Consider the following 21,472-nt stretch of genomic DNA (forward strand, 5'->3'; position numbering starts at 1 on the left):
GTATATAGAGAACCTTCCCTTTGTGTTGGGAGAGCATGCCTGAGAAACCAAGAAACCAAGTGAGATTCCCAACCTCTCCAGAACTTTAATTTGAACCAAGCAGATGCAGTAAGGCGACGTTGAAGAGCCTGACTCACCAAAATGCAGCACAGACGAAGAATGGAATTTAAATGAGAAAGGCGTTAAAGAAAGTAATTTCTGTGAAACCAGAGGGGAGATTAACATAACTTTTTCCGGGGCAGTAGTACACAACTGCAGACCCTTAGTATCGCACTATCAGCTCCTTACAAGTATGCTCTCCAGTGGTACATTTCAGAGTTACACTCATTTTACTGTCTTACGAGAGAATTTTAGTGTAATAGATTTTTTAAGTACGAAAGTGGATACTGTAGGTAATAACGCTGGTTTCGATAGCAAATGTGCCGGGAGTTTGATTTTAATGTGACATATTTGGGTGTTTTTTAGTACCAAAGTGTATACTATAAGTTATAAGGCTGCTTTCAAATGCCAGTGGGCTTGTAGACATGTTAACCTTAAAGCTCGTTAGCCCAGCTTTCATTCCTGTGCTTTATGTGGCGAATAAACAGGAATGTTGTGAAACGGTTATGGAGGGCGTGTTTATGACGTCATTTCCGGACACTTTTTTTGGGGGGGGGGGCGAGGGGGTCATCAACAAGAACGAATTTTGTATGGAGAAGTGTACGCAAAGGTACGTGTGTCGGTAAGATATATATTCTTTAACGTGAATGTGAGCATTGAATTAGTTAATGAACGCATGGTTAGTAGATAAAACACACACACACACACACACGTACGTAATGTGTATAACAACATATGTGTGAACCTTATGACCAAGCACAAATCCGCCAGCATTGCTAGCTAGCGTTAGCTAGTTAACTGTCATTTCATTGCCTTATTATTTGAATCCTTGCCAGTTCTTTAGCTGTCTAGTTAATAGGCTAGTAGCTTGCTGTATGATCTGCCGAGTTAATACTTTCTTAATAGATGACAAGACAAATAAATTGTCTAACTAGCGTTGCATCGTATATCGTTTACCATGGCAATGTTGGTTCTAGCTGTCTAGCTAGGTAAGGTTACTGTACTGGTTGCGTTATCTAGCTGGAGTTGGGTTAATACGATTGAAAATATGTTAATGTCCAATTGGTTTGATTAACAGTGGGCACTGGTTTAGATGCACCTGACCGATGTAAACGGGTGTTTGCACTTGCGTAGTCACTGCTGTCAAAAACCTAAGCCATCTCGGTTTAGTGTCCGAAAGCATGTACCTCAGAGCATGTTGCCTTCATGTTGTTTTTCAGTGCTGTTGTGGTTTGCCATTCGTAATTTAACTTAATTTAACCTCTTTTTGTAACCCTAGATGTTGCAGTAGTGTGCGCCATCCCCTCTCCTAAAGATTTCCTTTCCCCCCTCCTCCCTTTGCTCATCCTTAAGAGCCAAATGATGTGGCCCCCCTGCTGCTCCTTCCTGACTCAGTATACCCACCACCACCTGGTCGCCTTCCTCCTGACCTTCTTTAGGTAGGCTAAATTCAGTTTGTTTGGTGAATACTGTCAGCTCTCCTCAGGTGTACAGGGTGCAGCTTAAGGAAAAGCTGGTACTGGAGAATCAATGCTGATTCATAATTAAAGTTTGAACTTTCAATAAGAAAAGCTGCCATGTCAGTTGTTAAATAGAGTTCTGACTTGAAAGCAGTTTTAAAGTTGTTTATAAGCCAATAAATAAAGCGCTAACGTATGTTGTATTATATGATAGACTTCCATTTGTTAACAAAAGAATGTCAGTGTTAGACAAAATAATGTTGTATTTATCATTCCTGTTTAATGCACATTTTCTAAGCATGACATTGTTTGCTGGTATTGCATGTAAAAGCCCCAAGTTCAGAAGGTTTTTGCCTTTTTTTTTGTTTTTTTGTTTGTGTCCTCGTCTGCCTTTCATTTCATGAATTTTAAGGCAAACCTTAAAGTTTGGCGGAACCATCTCAGAAAGCTCAGAAATCAGAAATGTATGGGTGTCTGATTTGCACCAACCACTTTCTTTTATTGCTGCATATTATTATGTAAATGTGTCCTTGTGCCTTAACCATTAGACGTCAAGTGGTAATGTATTTAACTCTCTTAGGAATTGAAGACCTTGTGATAGCATGGTGAGTTCATTATAAAAGGAATTTTTGTGTTTTCTAATCTGTAATTTTTCCCTCTCCTCTTTGGGGCACACAGCTATGTCTTGCTGCACGCTTCACGTAAAACATTCAGTAATGTGAAAGTGAGCATCTCTGCACAGTGGACTCCTTCAGTGCAGAATGGCAGCTTGCCTGCCTTTTCTCCCAGGGAGGTATGTGCACACAGTGCCTCTCTATGTCTGTGCATGGATTTACTAAGAGCCACAGCAGTTTATACCAAACTTATTTGCTGTGGACCCTTTTTTAGAGAATATAATTATTGCAGGCGTAATCACTAAGTATAACAAAGGGGCACAGTGTGTCACTGATGTGAAGCACCACTGTTACATTGCCCCCATGCTAGTAGCTCCGTCTTGTAGAGGATTTTCAGCCAGGTAAACATTTCCAAAGAGCTAAGGAGGTGAGTTACAAGCCAGATCTGAGAGGTGCTTTACATCAAAATCGTGTCCTGAAAAACCTCAAGGCATAACATTCCATAATGAGTTTATGTGCTAAAATCAAATAAAAATGCAGACTACAAGAATATCAATGGGAAAAACGTTCAGTCATATATTAGTATGACAGTTATTTTTCCTCTCTCCTGGTCTGTGCACGTTATGACAGCTGTGGGAGGAGAACAGGATGTTTGCTGACACTGGGGAGGCTACGTTGTTCCTGGGTGCCTTGGACACCATTTTCCTCTTCTCTTATGCTGTGGTAAGTAATGCTGAGTGTGTGACATGGTGGAGGCCCAAGGAGACTGCAGGTGTTTGCTTGTAGGGTGGGGCGGTTAACTGAACTGAAGACTTACAAGACCGTATATTATGCAGCTTCAGGATTTGTGCAAAAGTCAAAGTTTAACAAACAGGGCAGAATGAGTGCTAGCTGTCAACTGTCAAATGTTGAAAAGTGTAAAATAAGTTGGAAAAAAGATAACAAAAAAAGAAAAGTTGAAAAGTGTAATAAGTATTTTAGCTAGCAAGTTGGTAAAAAGTATGAGTCCCTTCTTTCTCTAAATACTTAGATATAAACCTGACACTACCACTTAGGCCACCCTCTACCAGTGATAAACAAATATGACTTATAACCCAGATCATTTATTTATTACTTTATTTCACACACGGACAAAGAAAGGCATGTAATGTAATAGATACAGCCACTGCTGAGACTCTGAACTCATGTGACATTTCTAAATACACTTTCTCTGTGCTGAATGGTAAACTGATGCTTACCACTCATTACAATAGACCTGCTACTGTCCTGTTTTCTGTTTTTCATGTATTTAGTCATTCAGAACTACTTGTGTGTCTAAGCTTTCACCTTGAACACCCCCAAGGGTTTGTACATCAGTGGGGTGATAGGAGACCGCCTGGACCTTCGATTTGTTCTCTCCTTTGGCTTGTGTGGTTCTGCTGTTGTGGTATGTTTATTCCTATGGGCTTTATGAAATTTCTGTTAGTTTTACAGGGACATGTAAATCATTAACAAAACCCTGCTAATAGAAAGCTATAATATCGAGCCATGGTCAATGAAATGATAAAACTAGTCATAATTAAATGACTTGCTTATGTAAGAGTGTCTCTCCGTGTATCTCTTTCACTCTGTAGGAGTTTGTGTTTGGCACGCTGACAGAATGGCTACACTTGTATAACGTGTACTTCTACTGCTGTCTGTGGGTGTTGAATGGTCTGCTGCAATCTGCAGTATGGCCCAGTGTGGTGGCTGTCATGGGCAACTGGTTTGGTAAATCTGGGTGTGTGTCAGCCTGAGGTTTACACCGTTTTGCTGTAGTATAGATAGAACAGATGGGGTATCTGTGTCAGGATAGTTTTTGGCATATTGTTACAAATTACTGTTGTATTGTGTTGTACATCCTGGAATTAGAAATTTAAATAAATAGATACATTGATATTTAAAATAGGTTTCCCCATTACAAATTAGCAATATGTTCTTTGCTCATGTTCTGGGGCATCTTTGTCACTTTGTGCTCTGTGTTAGCCGAGGTTTTGTGTTCGGCCTTTGGAGTGCCTGTGCATCGGTGGGGAATATTCTGGGTGCGTTCCTGGCTTCCAGTGTGCTCAAGTATGGCTATGAGGTGAGTGGAGAACTGGAATTACAGACAGCGGCCTACCACTTTGTTGTCCTTTCTCACATTCTCACATTTTTTTTGGCATAATGCTATTATGCTAGTCTTGATTTAGTCATTTGTAGCTTGGAATGTTTTTTTCTCTCCAGCATCCTCTTCAGCCCTCTGTACACTCTGTACACTTCTAATTGCAAAGCTACTGTCACAGGAAATCACTTGTGTAAAAATAAATGTAAATATGATATTTCAAAATGTTATGGAGCAGACTCTTATGGATACAATCCATGGACCCTTTATGCGCGTGCGTGTGTGTTTGTGTGTGTGTGTTCAGTATGCTTTTCTGGTGACATCAGTGGTGCAGTTTGCAGGTGGGGTGGTGGTGTTTTTTGGCCTGCTCACATCCCCAAAGGAAGTGGGTGAGTAGCAAAAAGAAGCCTGTCTCTTTTCAATTTCTGTCCACTTTAAGAAACCTCCTCTGTTAATTTCATGCACTACACCTATTTGCAGGTATTATGTTGATTATGACAACTGTTAATTTGGGCTTAGATTTGGATTTGTGTAGGAGCACACACCTTTCATGTTTTTATAACTCCATTAACAATATTGTACCAGTATTGAGACTTAACTTTTTTTAACCAATCCCACTTACACTTGGGTGCTAATTTTTCCTACGTCTTATTCAGTATAGGGCACCTTTTTATGTAGTTCCTAAATATTTTATTTATCCATTGTATGTAAATGACCTTTAGGACTTATCTCTATGTTGAGTTGGTAATGTACTGCATGTATTGCATTTAAAAGTGCTTTTGTGTGTGTGTGTGTGTGTGTGTGTGCGCGCGCCCGCGCATCTCTCTCAGGTCTGTGTGAAGGCTCTGCAACAGATCTGAGAGCAGTGGAAAAAGACACTGACAGCCACCGGCCACTCATGAGCGATGACGAAGAGGACAGTGAAGATGTGGTGTGTGATGGGGGATACTACTCTGTACAACAGCAGGATGAAGAACCTAAGCCTCAAACCAAAGCCATCAGCTTCTTCGAGGCTTTTTGCCTGCCTGGAGTCATTCCTGTGAGTGCCCAGTAAACAGCATGTAGAAACACTACTGACGTAATATTTCAGTTGGTCATACATGCATCCTATGGCACATTACTTGTTTTTGCTCTCTGTGTAAACACAGTGGTAATCCATTTGCTCTGTCCCTGCATGGCCAGTACTCCCTTGCCTATGCTTGTCTGAAGCTGGTGAACTACTCCTTCTTCTTCTGGCTGCCCTTCTATCTAAGCAACAACTTTAGCTGGAAGGAGGCAGAGGCAGACCGCCTGTCTGTGTGGTACGATGTGGGAGGGATCATTGGTGAGTGACGCTCAATATGCCTTATTAACCTGAACCTATTAACACAAACTAGGGAAGACTTTTGGTTTTGTTGAACATGAAGCAGGCTGTTAACATTTTAATGCATAATTACAGGAGTGTTCTATTACTTTTTTTGTTGTCAAGTCCAGAATTTTGTTGAAGGCTACATTTTAGATGATTTTGTAATAAAAACAGAAATATAGTGAAATAGAAATATGGTGAGTTGATCCCTAGCACCCATTGCACCATGTTTATTGAACTACGATAGGAGTCATTCTGCACTTTCTTAGTCTCTTTCTCTCTCCCTTACTGTTTCAGGGGGAACAGTGCAGGGTTTGATATCTGATTTCCTGGGAAAGAGAGCTCCTGTGCTGTGTGTCAGTCTGCTGCTAGCAATGGGAGCTTTAGTGGGATACAGCCGTGAGTATAAGATGAAATATGTACAAATGTATTAGCTGTGAGTTTAAAAAGCCTATATATTTATATACTGCTTTATGCTTGGCTTGCTCTTTATTGTATTTCTTTCCTTCTCCAGACTCTTCAAATGACCAAGTAGTGAATGGAGTACTTCTAGCAGTTACCGGTGAGATGCAGCTGTAGCTTTCATTTGACTGCCCTTTTCCACTATTGGAGATATTACTGCCATTTCAAAAATGATGTAAAACATCATCAGGAAGTGGATCTGCAGTTCTAAAAAAAAAAATCAGAAGCATTGTACAACTGGAACAGAAACTGTACATCAAAATAGAGTAGTGACTCAAGGAAAGTTATTTTAGCAGTTTAAGCATTATCCATCTAGGCAGTAAAAGTGCTGAAGAATTAAAAATAAATATACATCAATGTGTGAAATGGCAACACCAGCAAGTATACAGTGGTGTGAAAGTGTTTCCCCCTTCCTGAGATCTTTTTTTTTTGCATGTTTGTCACACTTAAATGTTTCAGATCATCAAACAAATTTAAATATTAGACAAAGAAACACAAAATGCAGTTTTTAAGTGAAGGTTTTTATTATTAAGAGAAAACAAATTAATAAATAAAAATCCAAACTTACATGGCCTTGTGTGAAAAAGTGATTGCCACCTAAACCTAATAACTGGTTGAGCCACCCTTAGCAGTAACAACTACAATCAAGCATTTGCGATAACTGGCCATAAGTCTTTTTAATTTTGGTCCACTCATCTTTGCAGATGAATTGTTGTAATTCGGCCACATTGGAGGGTTTTCAAGCACGAACCGCCTTTTTAAGGTCATGCCACAGCATCCCAATCGGATTCAGGTCAGGACTTTGACTAGGCCACTCAAGTCTTCATTTTGTTTTTCTTAAGCCATTCAGAGGTGAACTTGCTGGTGTGTTTTTGATCATTGTCCTGCTGCAGAACCCAAGTGCGCTTCAGCTTGAGGTCACGAGCAGATGGCCGATGGCCGGACATTCTCCTTTAGCATTTTTTGGTAGACAGTTGAATTCATGGTTCCATTTACCACAGCAAGTCTTGCAGGTCCTGAAGCAGCAAAACAGCCCCAGACCATCACACTACCACCACCATATTTTACTGTTGGTATGATGTTCCTTTTCTGAAATGGTGTTACTTTTATGCCAGATGTAATGGGACATACACCTTCCAAAAAGTTCAACTTTTGTCTCGTCAGTCCACAGAGTATTTTCCCAAAGGTTTTGGGGATCATCAAGATGTTTTCTGGCAAAACTGAGATGGCCTTTTGTTCTTTTTGCTCAGCAGTGGTTTTTGTCTTGGAACTCTGCCATGCAGGCCATTTTTGCCCAGTCTCTTTCTTATGGTGGAGTCATGGACACTGACCTTAACTGAAACAAGTGAGACCTGCAATTCTTTGGATGTTGTTGTGGGTTTTTTTGTGACCTCTTGGATGAATCATTGCTGCACTCTTGGGGTAATTTTGGTCAGCCAGCTACTCCTGGGAAGGTTCACCACTGTTCCATATTTTCACCATCTGTGGCTAATGGTTTCCACTGGTGTTCGCTGGAGTCCTAAACCTTTAGAAATTGCTTTATAACTTTTTCTAGACTGATGGACCTCAATTACTTTGTAATTTCTGTCTAGCAATTGAGGATCTTTTGGTCTACTTTACGTTGTCAGGCAGGTCCTATTTAAGTGATTTCTTGATTGACAACAGGTGTGGCAGTAACCAGGCCTGGGTGTGGCTAGAGAAATTGAATTGAGCTTTCTAAAGATGTGATAAACCACAGTTAATTTATGTTTTAACGGGGGGCAGCACTCACTTTTTCAACACAGGGCCATGTAGGTTTGGATTTCTTTCCCCTTAATAATAAAAGCCTTCATTTAAAAACTGCATTTTGTGTTTACTTGTGTTATCTTTGTCTAATATTTAAATTTGTTTGATGATCTGAAACATTTAAGTGTGACACATGCAAAAAAGAAAAAAAAAAGATATCAGGATGGGGGCAAACACTTTTTCACACCACTGTATATGGTTCTGGAAAGAATTAAGAGACCACTCCAAAATTTCATCTCTACATTTCTACATAAGCACTCTTCACTCTTCTGCTTAATGAGATGCTGATTAGGTGATGGCCTGAGTCAAATCTTATTTAAAGAGCAATATGTACGAATAGTGGAGTGCATGCCAAGATGCATGAAAGCTGTGATAGAAAATTGAGGTTATTCCACTAAATATTTCTAAACTTTTCCCAAATCAAAACATTGCCATTGTTTTTAAAATATGAATTTGCTCTCTTTACTTTATTTGAGGTCTGAATCTTTTTTGGGTTTTTTTGACCAGCTGTCATTTTATAATAAATTTTAGAATGAAAAACAAATAAGTGCTCTAAATGACCAACATGTTTATTTGGATTTTGGCAGGAAGGTTGTGAGTAGTTTAAGGAATAAAACAGATTTGTTAATTTTACCCAAACACATCTATAAATTGTAAAATTAGAGAAACTGGTAATTTAGCAGTGGGCTCTTAATTTTTTCCATTGTATATATTTCTAAAGCAATTACATTATCAGGCCAGAGTAAATCCTTCACATTACAAAGTGCAGTAGAGAAAAAGAAATCATGTGTTTTATGTTTGAATAGCAGTATGATTTAGATATTGTGTTCCCCTTTCCATTAAGTATTAAGTGTCTCTTTCCACAGGATTCCTCATTGGTGGTCCATCAAATATGATAAGCTCGGCAATCTCAGCTGACCTTGGCAGGCAGGAAGCTCTAAGGATGAGTCAGGATGCCTTGGCCACTGTTACTGGCATAGTGGATGGAACTGGCAGCATTGGAGCTGCCGGCGGACAGGTAGGACTGTGGAACAAATGACTGGTTCCCTGGACACAGGGTCAGCCTAGTCTTGGGCTAAACTGTGTTGCCAGTGGTAATCGCAATCCACTCACTGTGGAAATTTCTTTAAGTCTAGGAATAGGCTTAATCTGGGGCTAGGAAACTGGTTCAAAATACTGCTTAGAAAACTCACCATGGCAAGATAGCTTGCTACATTACTGTACCTGGATCAGGTAAGAACAGGAATGTAAATTATAGTACAAGATGATTTAAGTTTTCCCTTACGTAGTTCTATGACCTGGTGTTAGTAAGTTTGCAAAGGCATAGGGTTAAGTGCCTTTCCACATACCAAGGGTACTGCAAGGCAAATCAAGCTTCTCGTTTCCAGTGAAAAACCCATGCTGACTCTATACCATCTTCTATTGGCAGTAGAGACAGAGGTATCACCTGTGGTCTAGTGTTTACAGCGATGATGCTGTTCCCGCAGTCTGCAGCTTCAGTGGGCCATGATTGCAACCAGTCATGATGTAGAGATATTCAAGGTCCAGGCCTTGCTAGGAGCAACACAGACAAGTCAATATTCTGATACTCTGAAATTAGATTAGTTACCATAAATAAGAATCAACCTGCAGATGTCACCCAAACAGTAAAGCTGAGATTGAACAAATATTAAAGTACATGTCTGCCTTTTTTCTATTGTAGTACCTGGTTTCCCTCATTGAGAGTAAATTAGGATGGATGTGGGTCTTCTATTTTTTCATACTCATGGTAAGGTTCTTTTTGGGTTCATCAGCCTACCTGGCCATTGAGGGAGCTGCTAATATCTAACTTGCATTTCTTCTCTACAGACGGGGTTCAGCATAATATTCATCATTCCTCTCATCATTAGTGAGCTTCGCTCCATGTGCAGAGACAGACAAACCAGGACACACCAGCTCTGAGACCTTCCTGCTATTTTGGCCTATCATGTATAGGGTTAGTAACAGAGAAGGTGGACGTTACTCCATTTTATTCTCTTGGCTAGCTTTTCTCTTGGTTACTTTTTAGCTTTTTTAATTCATTAATTTAAATTGATTAAATAGGTAGAGGTTAATAGAAGTGATTAGCCACAGTTTAATGTCATTTGTGGCTTAACAAATTGGCATTGACAATCAGCTCAACCAATCTTTTGTCAACAGAGATGTGCATTTAATATTTTCACACTCTGTCTTTAATGAAGAGAAACCAAGTTTCATGTGAGATGATGTTTGGTTTAATACCTGCGTAAATGTTCGAAACAACAGCAGTTCAGCAGTAAATTAACATGGTTAACACCACAGCTACTGATGTCCATTTATCTGTGTAGCAGGACATCTTTTTTCCGACCACCCAATTGGATCAGATTGTATAAATCAAACTATACCGTTGCATTGGTCTGGCAGCATTTGCTTTGTTTGTCTCATGTTCTGGCATTCACCTTTACATAGTGGAGAAGTCCTGCATCCCTGGTACATGTGCAGATAAGGAAAACTCTTCTTTACAAACAGGCACAATTCTTAAAAGCATTTGGGAAAGATCTATGCATTATGTATTGCTGTCAGTGCCTCTATTCAGGCCTCTGTTTTGATCCTGGAGTGAGACTAGCATTTTGGCCTTTCCCCAAAAAGAGAGGAGTTAGCCAACAGTTTCTAACATTTTTAACTCCATTCAGCTCCAAGTAGCTCTAATATATATAAAAACCTATACATAGGCATAAATAAAAGTAGAAAGATAGCTGTGTGTTCATGCTTTTTAAATTGAATATTTATGATTTTTTAAAATACCAAATTTAATTTACTGGCTGCTGTGAGGGGCAGGACCCTCATTACTGTGGTTGGTATGTGCATATAGAGATGCACTGTGAGTCATTCCAGATTTTGCTGATGTAGCTAAGTCTTCTGATGGGTAGGAAGTAGAATTTTCTGTGGTGCTTCTGGGAACTTTTTAAAATGGGAATTAATTCATTTGAAATGTTGTTTTTTTTTTTAAGCATTGTAGTGTTAAAAATATGTGATGTTTTGTTAAAGACTTGGATTTTAATATTGCCTTCATAATTGAAGTTGAAGTTGAAAAAATGTCCATCATAAAGCCTACTTGCATCATAAACATCCTGTTGTCTTGGAAACTACTAAAATGTTTTTCAAAATCCTTTTCTTTTTACATATATGTAAAATATATGTATGAATGTATGTGTGTGCGAAGGCTCTGTGAGTAAATGCAGTTTACTGCAGTAAAAGATATTCAAAATTGTAGTGAAGCACACAAAGTTTCCAGAGAAACAGGATGTTTTGGACAGAGGTCCTTCATCAGCTGTGCAAGCTGTGTGTGCATACATAAACACACACACACACACACACACACACACACACACACACACACACACACACGTACGTGTTTGTGCGTGCCATCTTATTACTGACAACTTTGTTAAACTATATCTAGACGAACACTCATGCTTTCAAACTTGTTTACATTTCAAGATCCTGAAGTGAATGTTGGATGATGGCATGAACAGTTAATTGTTGCACACTAAACCTTTTTTGCTAAAGAAAATACTATTATTTAATACAAAACATTTAGTCTTGTAATGAAGAAAGAATGATTACATTTTTATATTGATATGGTGCAGTAAGCGTTATGGAAATGAACTTGATCACAAAATTTTGAAATCAAGCTCATGTTCTTTATTGGTTAATGCAAAACAAGGCTGCTTATCTAGTTTTAATGTACTTAATTTCAAGTATTTTTTTTAAGGGAAAGTGTGCTCCCATTTTCTGTGGTGTTTTTTATGTGGAAGTTCACATTTTATGTGAATGCTTCACACAGGCACTTTAGAAAGAAAAGCTTAAACTTTTATCTTGAACAGCATATTAGCATATTATTTACCAAGACAAGTGTAAGTGATATTTGTAAGTGATTTTTTTACTCATTAAATTTAATGTGTCTTAATTTACAAAGAGAATGTTTATATATTACATGCAAACAGTTTTTGGAGTAAACTTTTATTGGATGGATGGATGTTTATTTAAAATTGTAGTGAAGGACACAAGGTTTCCAGAGAAACGATGTTTCAGACAGAGGTCCTTCATCAGCTATGCAAGCAAAGTGCTTCTGAAGTAGTCGTAGGAGGAGCCAGTTTATATATGAAGAAGTAGATGTTTAAATCATAACATTCATTCCATGGAGTTCTAAAGGTCCAAGAGTGTAGATGAGTTATTTTTCGTTGAGTTTCCTAATTTCATTGCTGCCATAGCAACAACTAGCAATACAGATATGCCATTTAATGCAGTGTCCATTAGTATTAAAATGCCTTGGCAATAGAAATGACAAATGTCTAATTCTGATGGTCAGAAGGTGTTCAACAAACCAATCAGCAAGCCTTCTCTTAGTTTCTCCAATGTAACCAGCTTTATATCTCTTGCAATAAATTGTTATAAAGTAGTAAATAAATTGTTAAAGTAGACAACTCTTGCAGTAATGCATGAAGAGAAATGGGTGATGACAATTGATCCGTGTGTGTGTGTGTGTGTGTATACGTATATATGTTATATAAAATAACACACCACTAAATATATTAAAAACTAATATACGTTTCTTAAAACATCAAAAAATTGCGTACATTTAAATTTTAAACAGAAGAGGGTGCCATTGCGCTAGTATCAGAGCACGTTATTGTTGCCAAGTCAAAGTGTTGAGATTTTCTAATACAATATTTATTTTTATATGTAGGTCAGTTCAGACTTTAATCTTTACCTGAACATTTGCATTAAAAATAAGCAATAGATATCTTGAAACACATAATATCTTTTATTATCATTTCTGATTTAAAAACAACATATTCATTATGTTAGAAACAACAGTGCACCCAGGAACTGGTAGAATTACATGATGGAATTGACAGTTATGATAAGAACAAGAAAAAACAAACACAGTCACTCCCATATTACAAAACAAAGCACAATTACATTACTGTATTAAAAAGCATGAGTCTACCTTTCACTAATGCATATAAAGCATTAACATACCATCTTGATATACCAACAAGGTTGAGAAGGTGACCAACAAGGTTGAGAAGGTGACGTTTAGAACTTACCAAGTTTTTTCCAACTTATTTTTTTTCCTTTTTCTTTTGGCAGGCCAAAGGCAGGTTGGTCGGTCATACACAGTTATTTGAAATACAACATAAAATCTGTAATTGTCATTAAAATGAGTGAAAGTTCTCACTACATACCAAGACCTTGTAATACAGCTCTCCAACACCACTAGAAACTGTAATACACTAATATTTTTAATAGTGCAAAGCTAGTACAGTTAGTAATATTGAGGGCTACGTAACCCTAAAAACAGAATGATATTACAATAAGTTAAAAATATAATTTTTTAAAAGGTTGAACAAAAAAGACAGGTGCAATGAAAATACAAAACACAGAAATGCGCATAAACAAATGCGAAAATCCAAATAATCTTGCAAATCATTTCAAACAAGTGAGGTGTCGTGAGGTTTAAGTAAACCTGCAGTGTATTTCTATTCATTTACTCATTTAAAAAAACTTGCAGAAAACTAACCACGGTGACTCCACAGTGCCTGGACACAGAGATGCTGGAAAGTGATTCAGTCATGTAGTCTCAGACAAAGGAAGATTCTGAACACAGGGCATTCGTCTGATCAAAACTCCTTGGATTTAGTCCATAAGACTTTGACCCTCTGCACACTCTATTAATATCGACCCTTCCCCCCACTGTTCTGCTTTTTTTTCTGGGAAAGTTGAAAGAGTCAGATGACAAAGACTACAATTCCCAAAGGACTTCAGCTTCTACTGATTTGTGAAATATTCCAAGAGGCCTTTTAAGAGGTGTGTGAGTTCGCCGTTCTAGCCCTATAGACCGTCCTCCACCGACTCCGCCTCCGCCTCTATGACCTGGTTTGCCTTTCATCCTAACGAGGACGCCAGCCTTGTCAATTCTGACATTGTTTTTGTGAGGTAGATTGACCAAATGGCTAATCATTCAAAAATGTTCACAAATGAAAATACCCATCTGAACTGCTCTAGGTTACCTTTATGCTACTTACAGACAAATGTGTTTTAATATAAAACGGAAGGGAACTGCCGCTGCTCTGTGAGGCCTGAAGTGTGTAGTGTGAGCTTTAGAAGCTGCTTAACGAGTGGCTTTGTCCCCCTCCCTCTCGCCAGTCCAAATGGTGCACTCAGTTGTTGTTTCCTTTTAACAAATAGTAGAGCAATTCTTTGGTCAATTTCTTCAGCTGCCTTTACAATTATACAATTTGTTGACAATAAAACAAAATGACACGGACAACCTCACATACGACACAAGCACACTGCAAACCAACAGTACAGCAATGGAAAAAAGGATATCAGAAGATGTTTCCCTGCCTTCTACATACTGATCTTGACTTTATAGGTATGTTATAAACAATTCTGTTTGTTTGATCTACACAATTAAATCCACTGTAAATTTAAAATGCTACATTCCCTTCATATAGAAAAGTGTCGTGTTAAAAAAAACAAAAAAACAAACAAACAAAAACAAAAAAACACCACTATACTGGGCATGAGATAAAAAAAAATGAAAAATGCTACAAAATTAAAATGGCCAAACAAACTCATATAAATACCAGTATCAGGTAATCAGATAATACAGTATATCTAAGGTAGCATGTTTTTAAAAGTTATATTACTGCTAATACAAAATAAGTTGTCTGTGTGTGTTGGCATGGCCAAGAGATATATAGAAATGAAGAGAGTCTTAAAGTACTGGTCCAATAGACAATACCAATGACTCTTAAAACTGAGGTCTGAGTTGCCTACACTGTGAACTGTGGAAAGCCATGGTGCTGGTAAAACCTTTAACACTAGGGGGAAAAATGACTTCGTGAATTTCTCGTTCTCTTGCAACTCTGGTCTGATAGTGAAGGCATTAAAATGTGTCAGGATCTTGTTAGCATTTACCCAGTGCAATTTTGAGTAATGTGGCATCTTTTACAAATTGCTGAGTGAAATATGATTAAATACAGCTCTCTACAGCTTCTTTATTTTTGATTTGGCATTGCCCCAGGCCAGCTAGCAAGGTAACTCTCAGACTTACTGATGACTTGAGCAGTGATATATAGCCTGTCTAATATCTATTTGTGTTGCTGAAACATGAATTTTGCACATTTTAGTACTCGAGGGGTTTCCAGGGGTAGAAAGTGCAGGATTTCTGAGAGTAGAATGTCACAGTCTTGGTGTCTGTGTTGAGGTAAGAAAACAAATAACTCATTCATAAATCATTTTTGTGACCATTTTTTGAGAAGTGAATAAAATAATGGCTCAGGTATACTAGTTTACCTCAGGTATACTAGTTTGATCAGCAAAAGGTACACTGTGTGCTCTAAGTAACATTATTTAACATAAAAATACAGAAGTAGTAATTAGCATGAAATAATAGTATTAATTTATAGAATATATTCTTTAAGGCTCTAAATGCTTCTAAACATTTATATTAAATGTCACCACGTTAATAAAGCAACAAGACTTTTGAACTGTGGGTACTGGAGGTCAGCCTTCATTGTAAAAAACTGGGGTCAAAGTATGACCCCTGCTGTTTTTTAAACAGAGGAGAGAGATTTTAAAACCAGCTGAGACATGAGGCTTTGTGGACAAGGTCCGAACCCAGTCTATTAGCATCAGGTGGAGAAGTCATGGCATTTGATCCGTGTGAGAAAAAACATTTTTGTAAGGAGTTCCTTTAGTTTTCAACAAAACGGTCCTTTTTTGGAGTGCATTTTTGTACCTTCACAGTATGTTGTTAGATATGTTTTTTTGGAATAAAGAATATAGTTTGTAAATGTTTAGGCACACTAACTGTTTTTGTGCTTAAAACATTAGGTTTTAAAGCCTAATTTTGATTATCTGTTGGAAAAGCTACAATTGCAGGTATTGTATGTACATTTATATACACAGTGAGGACATGACAGTCTCTTCAGCTGCTAAAGGCTCTCTGCTTACTGTCTTGATCCTTTCTGATGAAGAAACCTCCTCTTCTTCACAGCGAAGAAATCTAAAAGCAAAAGAATGTGTGTTACAGTGGAGGTTCTCTTTCCAAACCATAGGTCCCTAGTCAGTCCAGATTTTTGTTCAGGTTCAGTTCATGACATCTGAACAAAACCAAAAACATTCTACAGCTCCTCATTACCAGATTGAAGTGTTTGGAAATGGATAGAAAAGAAAAAAATGTGGACTGGCCGGGGTACCCTGAGGTCTGCAGCAGAAGCCTCTGTGGTGAAACATCAGAGAGCATAAAAGCACAGGAGTAAAAGTGTCAGAGTAAGCGTTAGGCCTGGTGAACATAAATCACTGTTGCTCGTCCTCATTCATTCCAGATTCTACGGCGCATAGACACGTACACCTGTTAAGTCTGCCTGCTCTCTCACCTGGGATGGTTGCCTGTCGGTGTTTAAACCCCAGTGGGGTTGGCCCTGTCTTTTCCAGCTTGGCTCCTCTGTACACTCCTTTGGCCCTGACCTCCAGATACTCCTCTCCTTCTGCGGCCACTGTGGGACAGCCCAAGGACCTGCTGGTGTCCCCCGCCAGCTCCACCCTGCGCCCGGCTGTGTCCGCCCTCACCACGCAGCTTCGGTAGAACGCAGGCACATCCTGGCATGGGAGCTCCTCCCACTCCACAGAGCCGGGCACCGGGCGGTCCCTCTGGAAGTCGAAGTTCCAGCGCTGCTTGGCTTCCTCCATGCTTTTGCCCATCAGCCTCTGGTAGTCCTGCCGGAGCTGCAGGTGGTCCACGGGGCCGAACAGGTTGCGTCGCACAGCTGCTGCCGCCGGTGGCTTTCCATCTTCCTCGGCCCCCTCCAGTTCCGTGTGGTCACACTGTGACGAGGTTATGGCCATTGTCCTGCACAGAGGAAGAGAGAAGGTGAGGTCCATGTGAATTCTGACATAAGGCTTTGTCTGCATTTTGCTGGCTATGCAGCAGCTAGCACTAAAGTTAAGTGTTTGTCAGCTTATAAACATACACAACTGAGTTGGCACCCATCAAGCACCCACACACCTTAGCACACACATCGCCACACGGAGCCTACTGGGTGTTTTTGCCATGAACAGGTTTAACATAATTAAACATACCACACCATAATGAATGAATAATCTTCCATTGTATTCACATTTCTAGTTCAACTTCAAAATTAAATGTTGTAAGCTATAGTCATCATTTAACTTATGAAATGTAAATATTATTTATGCTACAGCCCATTTTGTTCCTGTACATGCAACTAGCAAACGTTTTCATAAGGTCATACGTGTGGTGCGCCAGGCACCCAGCCCTGGGACGCGCGCACGCACGCACGCACACGCACCTTCCCTGTTCCCAACCCTCTAATTCTTGATTGCCTTCACCTGTCCCTTTATTTGCTTCTACCTCTTATTTAAGCCCACATGAACGCTGCTCCAGTGCTGCGGGGGTTTCTTCGCTGCCCTTACTAGACGTCCCGGTGCTTTTTGTTTATTCGTTACGGAGACCAGCCACTCAAAACTTGCAGTGGCATCTCGCTCTTTCCCTGCACCCATCACAGTACAGATTACCTTATGTTTTATTGTACACTGCTATATTTAAGTTACCCAAAGACTAAATGTTCTATCAAATCAGGCCTAGAACACATTTTACATGTCGAGTAAGCGACATTACCTTCAGAAAATGCGTGAAATTGTCTAAAATACCGTATAGGTCTGATGGCTGCGTAGTGTTTTCTGTCCTCGCTCTTTCACTTAACTAGAAAGGTCTGGTGTTTTTGCAGACTTCCTATTTTAGAGAGAATGCTCTTCATAGATTTGCCTTGTTATGATGCATTATTGCCGCTCCTAAACCCGTGGCAGTTTGAGAGGGAGGAAAACGGGTAGTGCACGCTCGCTGACAGGAAGCAGCTTGCACATGTTGCCTGAAGCGTGATAAAGTAGTACGAAGACAAGACCCCTCGACAGCCTCTGTATAGGCCAACTACGTTCAGGCTACATTTGTGTACTTGAAACGAGCCACCACTCTGAAAATGTTAATCTCTAAAGTCCAAGCACAACAGACCTCATACGATCTCATCATAATATAGACATAAGGGGGCATATAAGAGTTTTAATTAATCAGATCTTATGTACCGGAATGCTGATTCAATATATTGCGTCCAAGGTTGCTCAAAAAGTCTCACTTTCAAGATGACAAGCTGTAGGGCAGAAAAACGCGAGGTAGAGAAAGTTGTTTGCGTGGAAAAGTGGGCGCGGCATGTGTATCACATTACTACGAAGAGCGGCGGCGCACACTCCCTCAACACCGCGAGTAGACCCCCCCAGAAAAAACCCTAAACCAAAAACAAACAAGCAACAAAAACCAAAATTATTATGTGTCGTCCACAGTAAGATAACTTCACACGGCGTACTTTTTTATAGAATAGATGTGCCTGAGCTAAGAAAGCGCAAACGCCAACGCCGACTGCTCGGATGGCGCATTTAAAATTGACCTGCACAAAATCCATCCGACCGATCCACAGATCCGTATCAATGCCATAAATGAACCACAGCTTGAGGATTTATGCTGATAACGACCTTATATGAAAGACTTTGCAATGTCCCCACACCGTTACTGGGAGCTCACAAGAAACGTGAATGAAACTCAGTGATGACAAAAACGTACAGTATAAACACACCAGACACACTTACCGCCTTGCTCCAAACTGCAGATGGAAACTATCCCACAAATGAAAATCCCAGACTTGAAAGTAATAACGAGTGCTTTGCGTGTTCAGTAAGGCTGCAAACTGTAGCTGTCACAATAAAAAGCAAAAGATGCGGGCTCCGCTCACGTCGCCTCCGGACTCATCTGTGACTTGTTTGTTATGGATCTTAGTGGTTTAGGGACGTCCCACAGTAAAAGTCAGTCACGTGACTAGAACCACAACAAGTCTCGGAGACGACGCTTGGTACCTCACTGCACAAAACCCCCCATTTTGATGTAATGTATTATACTGCTTAATATACATTGTTATTTGGGTCGCCAGCCACAGCAACATAAAAAACTTTCAGTGGTAACAGCTTTAAAAAATACTCAAATATTGACATTGGGGGAAAACACGAATACATTTTGTAAGATTAAAACAAATTTCCTTACTTGCCTTATCTTCTTTTCAACATTAATACTAATGTTTCTGTCTGCGAGTTGATGCACTGAGCTCTACAATAAGTAGGTCAAATCTGTTGGCACGAGGGCTGCCATTCCGCCTTTCCCGTCCGCGTGACACATTTTCGTGTTTGGCTTGCGTCACGCTTTGCTTCGGTACGGTAGTCCAGCAGTCCAAGTCACGTTGATCAGCAACGTGACCCGGAGGCGCCTCAAACTCCATTTTTTCCTTCTCCTTTTCCCGCAATTTCCAGATTTTTCATTTAACCTAGAACATAGGACCTATGTAGACTTTTGATGTTATGATAAATGTAAGCCTGTATAGATTACAGCTTCATCCATCAGAATAAAATTTAATGTATATTTCTTTGGACAGTGTGTATTAAACCAGTTTAATTTTTTGTTTGTTTGATCTGGAATTCCTCAAAAATGTTCCTTGGAAGTTTATTTCAGGCACCCCTGTATTTGTAACAGGTCAATTATTTTGTGTGCTGAAGAAAATCGCTTTATGTTTCCTCTGAGCCGTAGACTAGGCTGGATGAGCATAAAATCACACTCATACACTCGCTGACAGTACTTTGTGCAGGCTTTCTGGACTTTGAAGGTTTTCAGCTCTGTCATTCACCGTTTGCATTGCAGGTGCCTATTGAAATAACAGTCCTGGATGGAATAGCAATGTTATTGGTGGCTGATAAAACTGCAGTTTCCACACGGCATTACTCAGTGCGGTTGATAGTGCTGTCGATCTGGATCTCGCAGACTTGTATGCAGAGACATGCACTGACGAGATGTCTGATTTTGACTGCGCGCGTGTCCTTTCTGTAAAATTGGCCCTATCTCAGGAAGTCTGATTTAATCAGAGTAGAAAGCTACTTATCAATCCACATGGGGTAACGTGCTGTGTACACTGTGTACATGTCTGACGAAGCACATGGGCTTATCTGTTACAAGCGAAACATCTTAACAGCTGCATGCAGGTGTCTACATCTGCAGGATGGCATTTGGCCTTTTCATTTATGTGCATGCATTTGTAAATGTTTAAATCTAGTTCCTTTAAAAACACAGGGCTATTTCTGCCCTATATATATATATATATATATAACAGGCTTCATGCAGAATGCATCAAGATGAATTGCATCAAGATGAATTGTTCTATAATATATATATATATATATATATATATATATATATATATATATATATATATATATATATATATATATTCAGTTTTGTGTTTCCTCTCATGTTGCTTTTACAGTTGCATGGTCATAATTTGAGAGAGTACACAACTGAGGAGTCTTTTGGGATTGTTAAAATTTACCTTTGTATTTATTTCTGTTTGTATTATAGAACAATTCATCTTGATGCATTCTGCATGAAGCCTGTTCAGAGTATGGAGAATATTATTTTGGGGTGCTAAATATGTGAGCTGAAATAAAAGATGAGAGTTCACTTACATGTATTCCATCTTTTTTATGGATGCTGTAAGTCCAGGAAAGGCAGCTGTCTCATTTGTGTGTGTTTTGGAGCTGTACCACTGGGATTATTGGACTCTCAGCATATGGTTGATCAGGTATCTACACTTCTGTTTTCTATCTAAAACCCACCCTTGCTTTTGGACAAGCAAACTCATGGGGTCAAAGCATCACTTAACACCCGATACAGGTTGAAGTCTGTAGAATCTTTTGTTTTTAAACACTTTAGGATGGTTTCCTACACATAGTTGAGTTTAAAGTGCTGGGGAAGCAGCCCTTAGGCTGTATCTCAAGAGTATGCCAAACTGTTTATCATGAAGTTGAACGACGGGAAACATCACTTTGGGAAGATATAGATCTCAGCATAGAGGGAAGTAAAAAAACAGCATCAAGTATTAAAGTACACAGTATTAACTGAAATCTAAAATTTCCTGGTGGAGTTATTTTTGGTATTGACTTTTGTGTCGATTGTGACCATTTTGTGGTGATTTTATGACCACTTTTTCACATTTTAAAAAGAGATTCACATCCCTGACTGCAGGAAAGTGGGTTTGGTGCTACAGGAAGTGGGTGTCTGACTTGTGTTATTTGCCTGTGCAGAAAGGAAGTGATGTAAGCATCAAAGAAAGGAAGATTTAACTGCTAGGTGCAGACACACATGTGCATGCACAAAAACACATACAACATGGGCTTTTTTCTAAATATTTCCCATATTACATGCTTGTTCATACTATCGAAAGATTATATTGCCCTGTGTCTTGTAATCACATTTCTCCTAAAAAGATTAAATAAAAAGCCACAGTAAGCTGTACTGCAGATGACATACAAAGTACATTAATGACTAGAGCGTCCATGGAAGGCCTGGTGTAATGGCAACCACACAGGTCCTTAAGGCGTTGGGGGAAAGCCGGCCCCTCTGAGAGGA

General features: G+C 39.3%; 2 protein-coding genes and 1 long non-coding RNA gene across 10 annotated transcripts; 2 read left to right on the forward strand and 1 right to left on the reverse strand.

Moving 5' to 3' along the window:
* Nucleotides 1-645: 645 nt before the first annotated feature.
* Nucleotides 646-11,075, forward strand: slc37a3 (solute carrier family 37 member 3). 3 transcript variants are annotated; one of them, XM_027003900.2, is made up of 15 exons: nt 646-709; nt 1,379-1,538; nt 2,238-2,352; nt 2,804-2,896; nt 3,516-3,599; nt 3,787-3,932; nt 4,178-4,274; nt 4,597-4,681; nt 5,123-5,331; nt 5,475-5,616; nt 5,935-6,036; nt 6,152-6,199; nt 8,751-8,902; nt 9,587-9,652; nt 9,733-11,075. In XM_027003900.2, the coding sequence occupies exons 2-15, from the start codon at nt 1,459-1,461 to the stop codon at nt 9,823-9,825; spliced, it is 1,512 nt and encodes a 503-aa protein (XP_026859701.1). In that variant the 5' UTR covers nt 646-709; nt 1,379-1,458; the 3' UTR covers nt 9,826-11,075. The 3 variants fall into 3 exon arrangements, with proteins under 3 accessions (XP_026859701.1, XP_081579076.1, XP_026859702.1); XM_027003901.3 differs by having other exon boundaries at nt 659-721; XM_081722950.1 differs by lacking the exon at nt 9,587-9,652.
* LOC145659773 (uncharacterized) lies at nt 6,206-7,941 on the forward strand. The gene is made up of 2 exons (XR_014125910.1): nt 6,206-6,892; nt 6,993-7,941. It is a non-coding gene; the product is annotated as an uncharacterized LOC145659773 (long non-coding RNA).
* Nucleotides 11,076-12,690: 1,615 nt separating the features above from the next.
* cdkn1d (cyclin-dependent kinase inhibitor 1D) lies at nt 12,691-19,208 on the reverse strand. Of its 6 annotated transcripts, none has more exons than XM_081722951.1 (4): nt 19,064-19,208; nt 16,335-16,807; nt 15,910-15,961; nt 12,691-15,150 (listed from the first exon to the last, which is right to left on the reverse strand). In XM_081722951.1, the coding sequence occupies exons 2-4, from the start codon at nt 16,801-16,803 to the stop codon at nt 15,045-15,047; spliced, it is 627 nt and encodes a 208-aa protein (XP_081579077.1). In that variant the 5' UTR covers nt 16,804-16,807; nt 19,064-19,208; the 3' UTR covers nt 12,691-15,044. The 6 variants fall into 6 exon arrangements, with proteins under 6 accessions (XP_081579077.1, XP_026859694.1, XP_026859693.1 ...); XM_027003893.3 differs by having other exon boundaries at nt 19,068-19,182; XM_027003892.3 differs by lacking the exon at nt 19,064-19,208 and adding an exon at nt 18,616-18,797.
* Nucleotides 19,209-21,472: the final 2,264 nt, after the last annotated feature.

The sequence above is a fragment of the Electrophorus electricus genome, chromosome 11, assembly GCF_041902795.1.
Source record: "Electrophorus electricus isolate QZ-2024a chromosome 11, ASM4190279v1, whole genome shotgun sequence".
NCBI classification, from domain to species: Eukaryota; Metazoa; Chordata; class Actinopteri; order Gymnotiformes; family Gymnotidae; genus Electrophorus; species Electrophorus electricus.

Coding starts and splice junctions, on each gene's coding strand:
- slc37a3 (XM_027003900.2), top strand. CDS start 1,459: ATGATGTGGCCCCCCTGCTGCTCCTTCCTGACTCAGTATACCCACCAC. Junction 1,539..2,237: donor TTCCTCCTGACCTTCTTTAG/GTAGGCTAAATT, acceptor TGGGGCACACAG/CTATGTCTTGCTGCACGCTT. Junction 2,897..3,515: donor TCCTCTTCTCTTATGCTGTG/GTAAGTAATGCT, acceptor AACACCCCCAAG/GGTTTGTACATCAGTGGGGT.
- cdkn1d (XM_081722951.1), bottom strand. CDS start 16,803: ATGGCCATAACCTCGTCACAGTGTGACCACACGGAACTGGAGGGGGCC. Junction 15,962..16,334: donor CCGACAGGCAACCATCCCAG/GTGAGAGAGCAG, acceptor TTTTGCTTTTAG/ATTTCTTCGCTGTGAAGAAG. Junction 15,151..15,909: donor CATCAGAAAGGATCAAGACA/GTAAGCAGAGAG, acceptor ACCTCAACACAG/ACACCAAGACTGTGACATTC.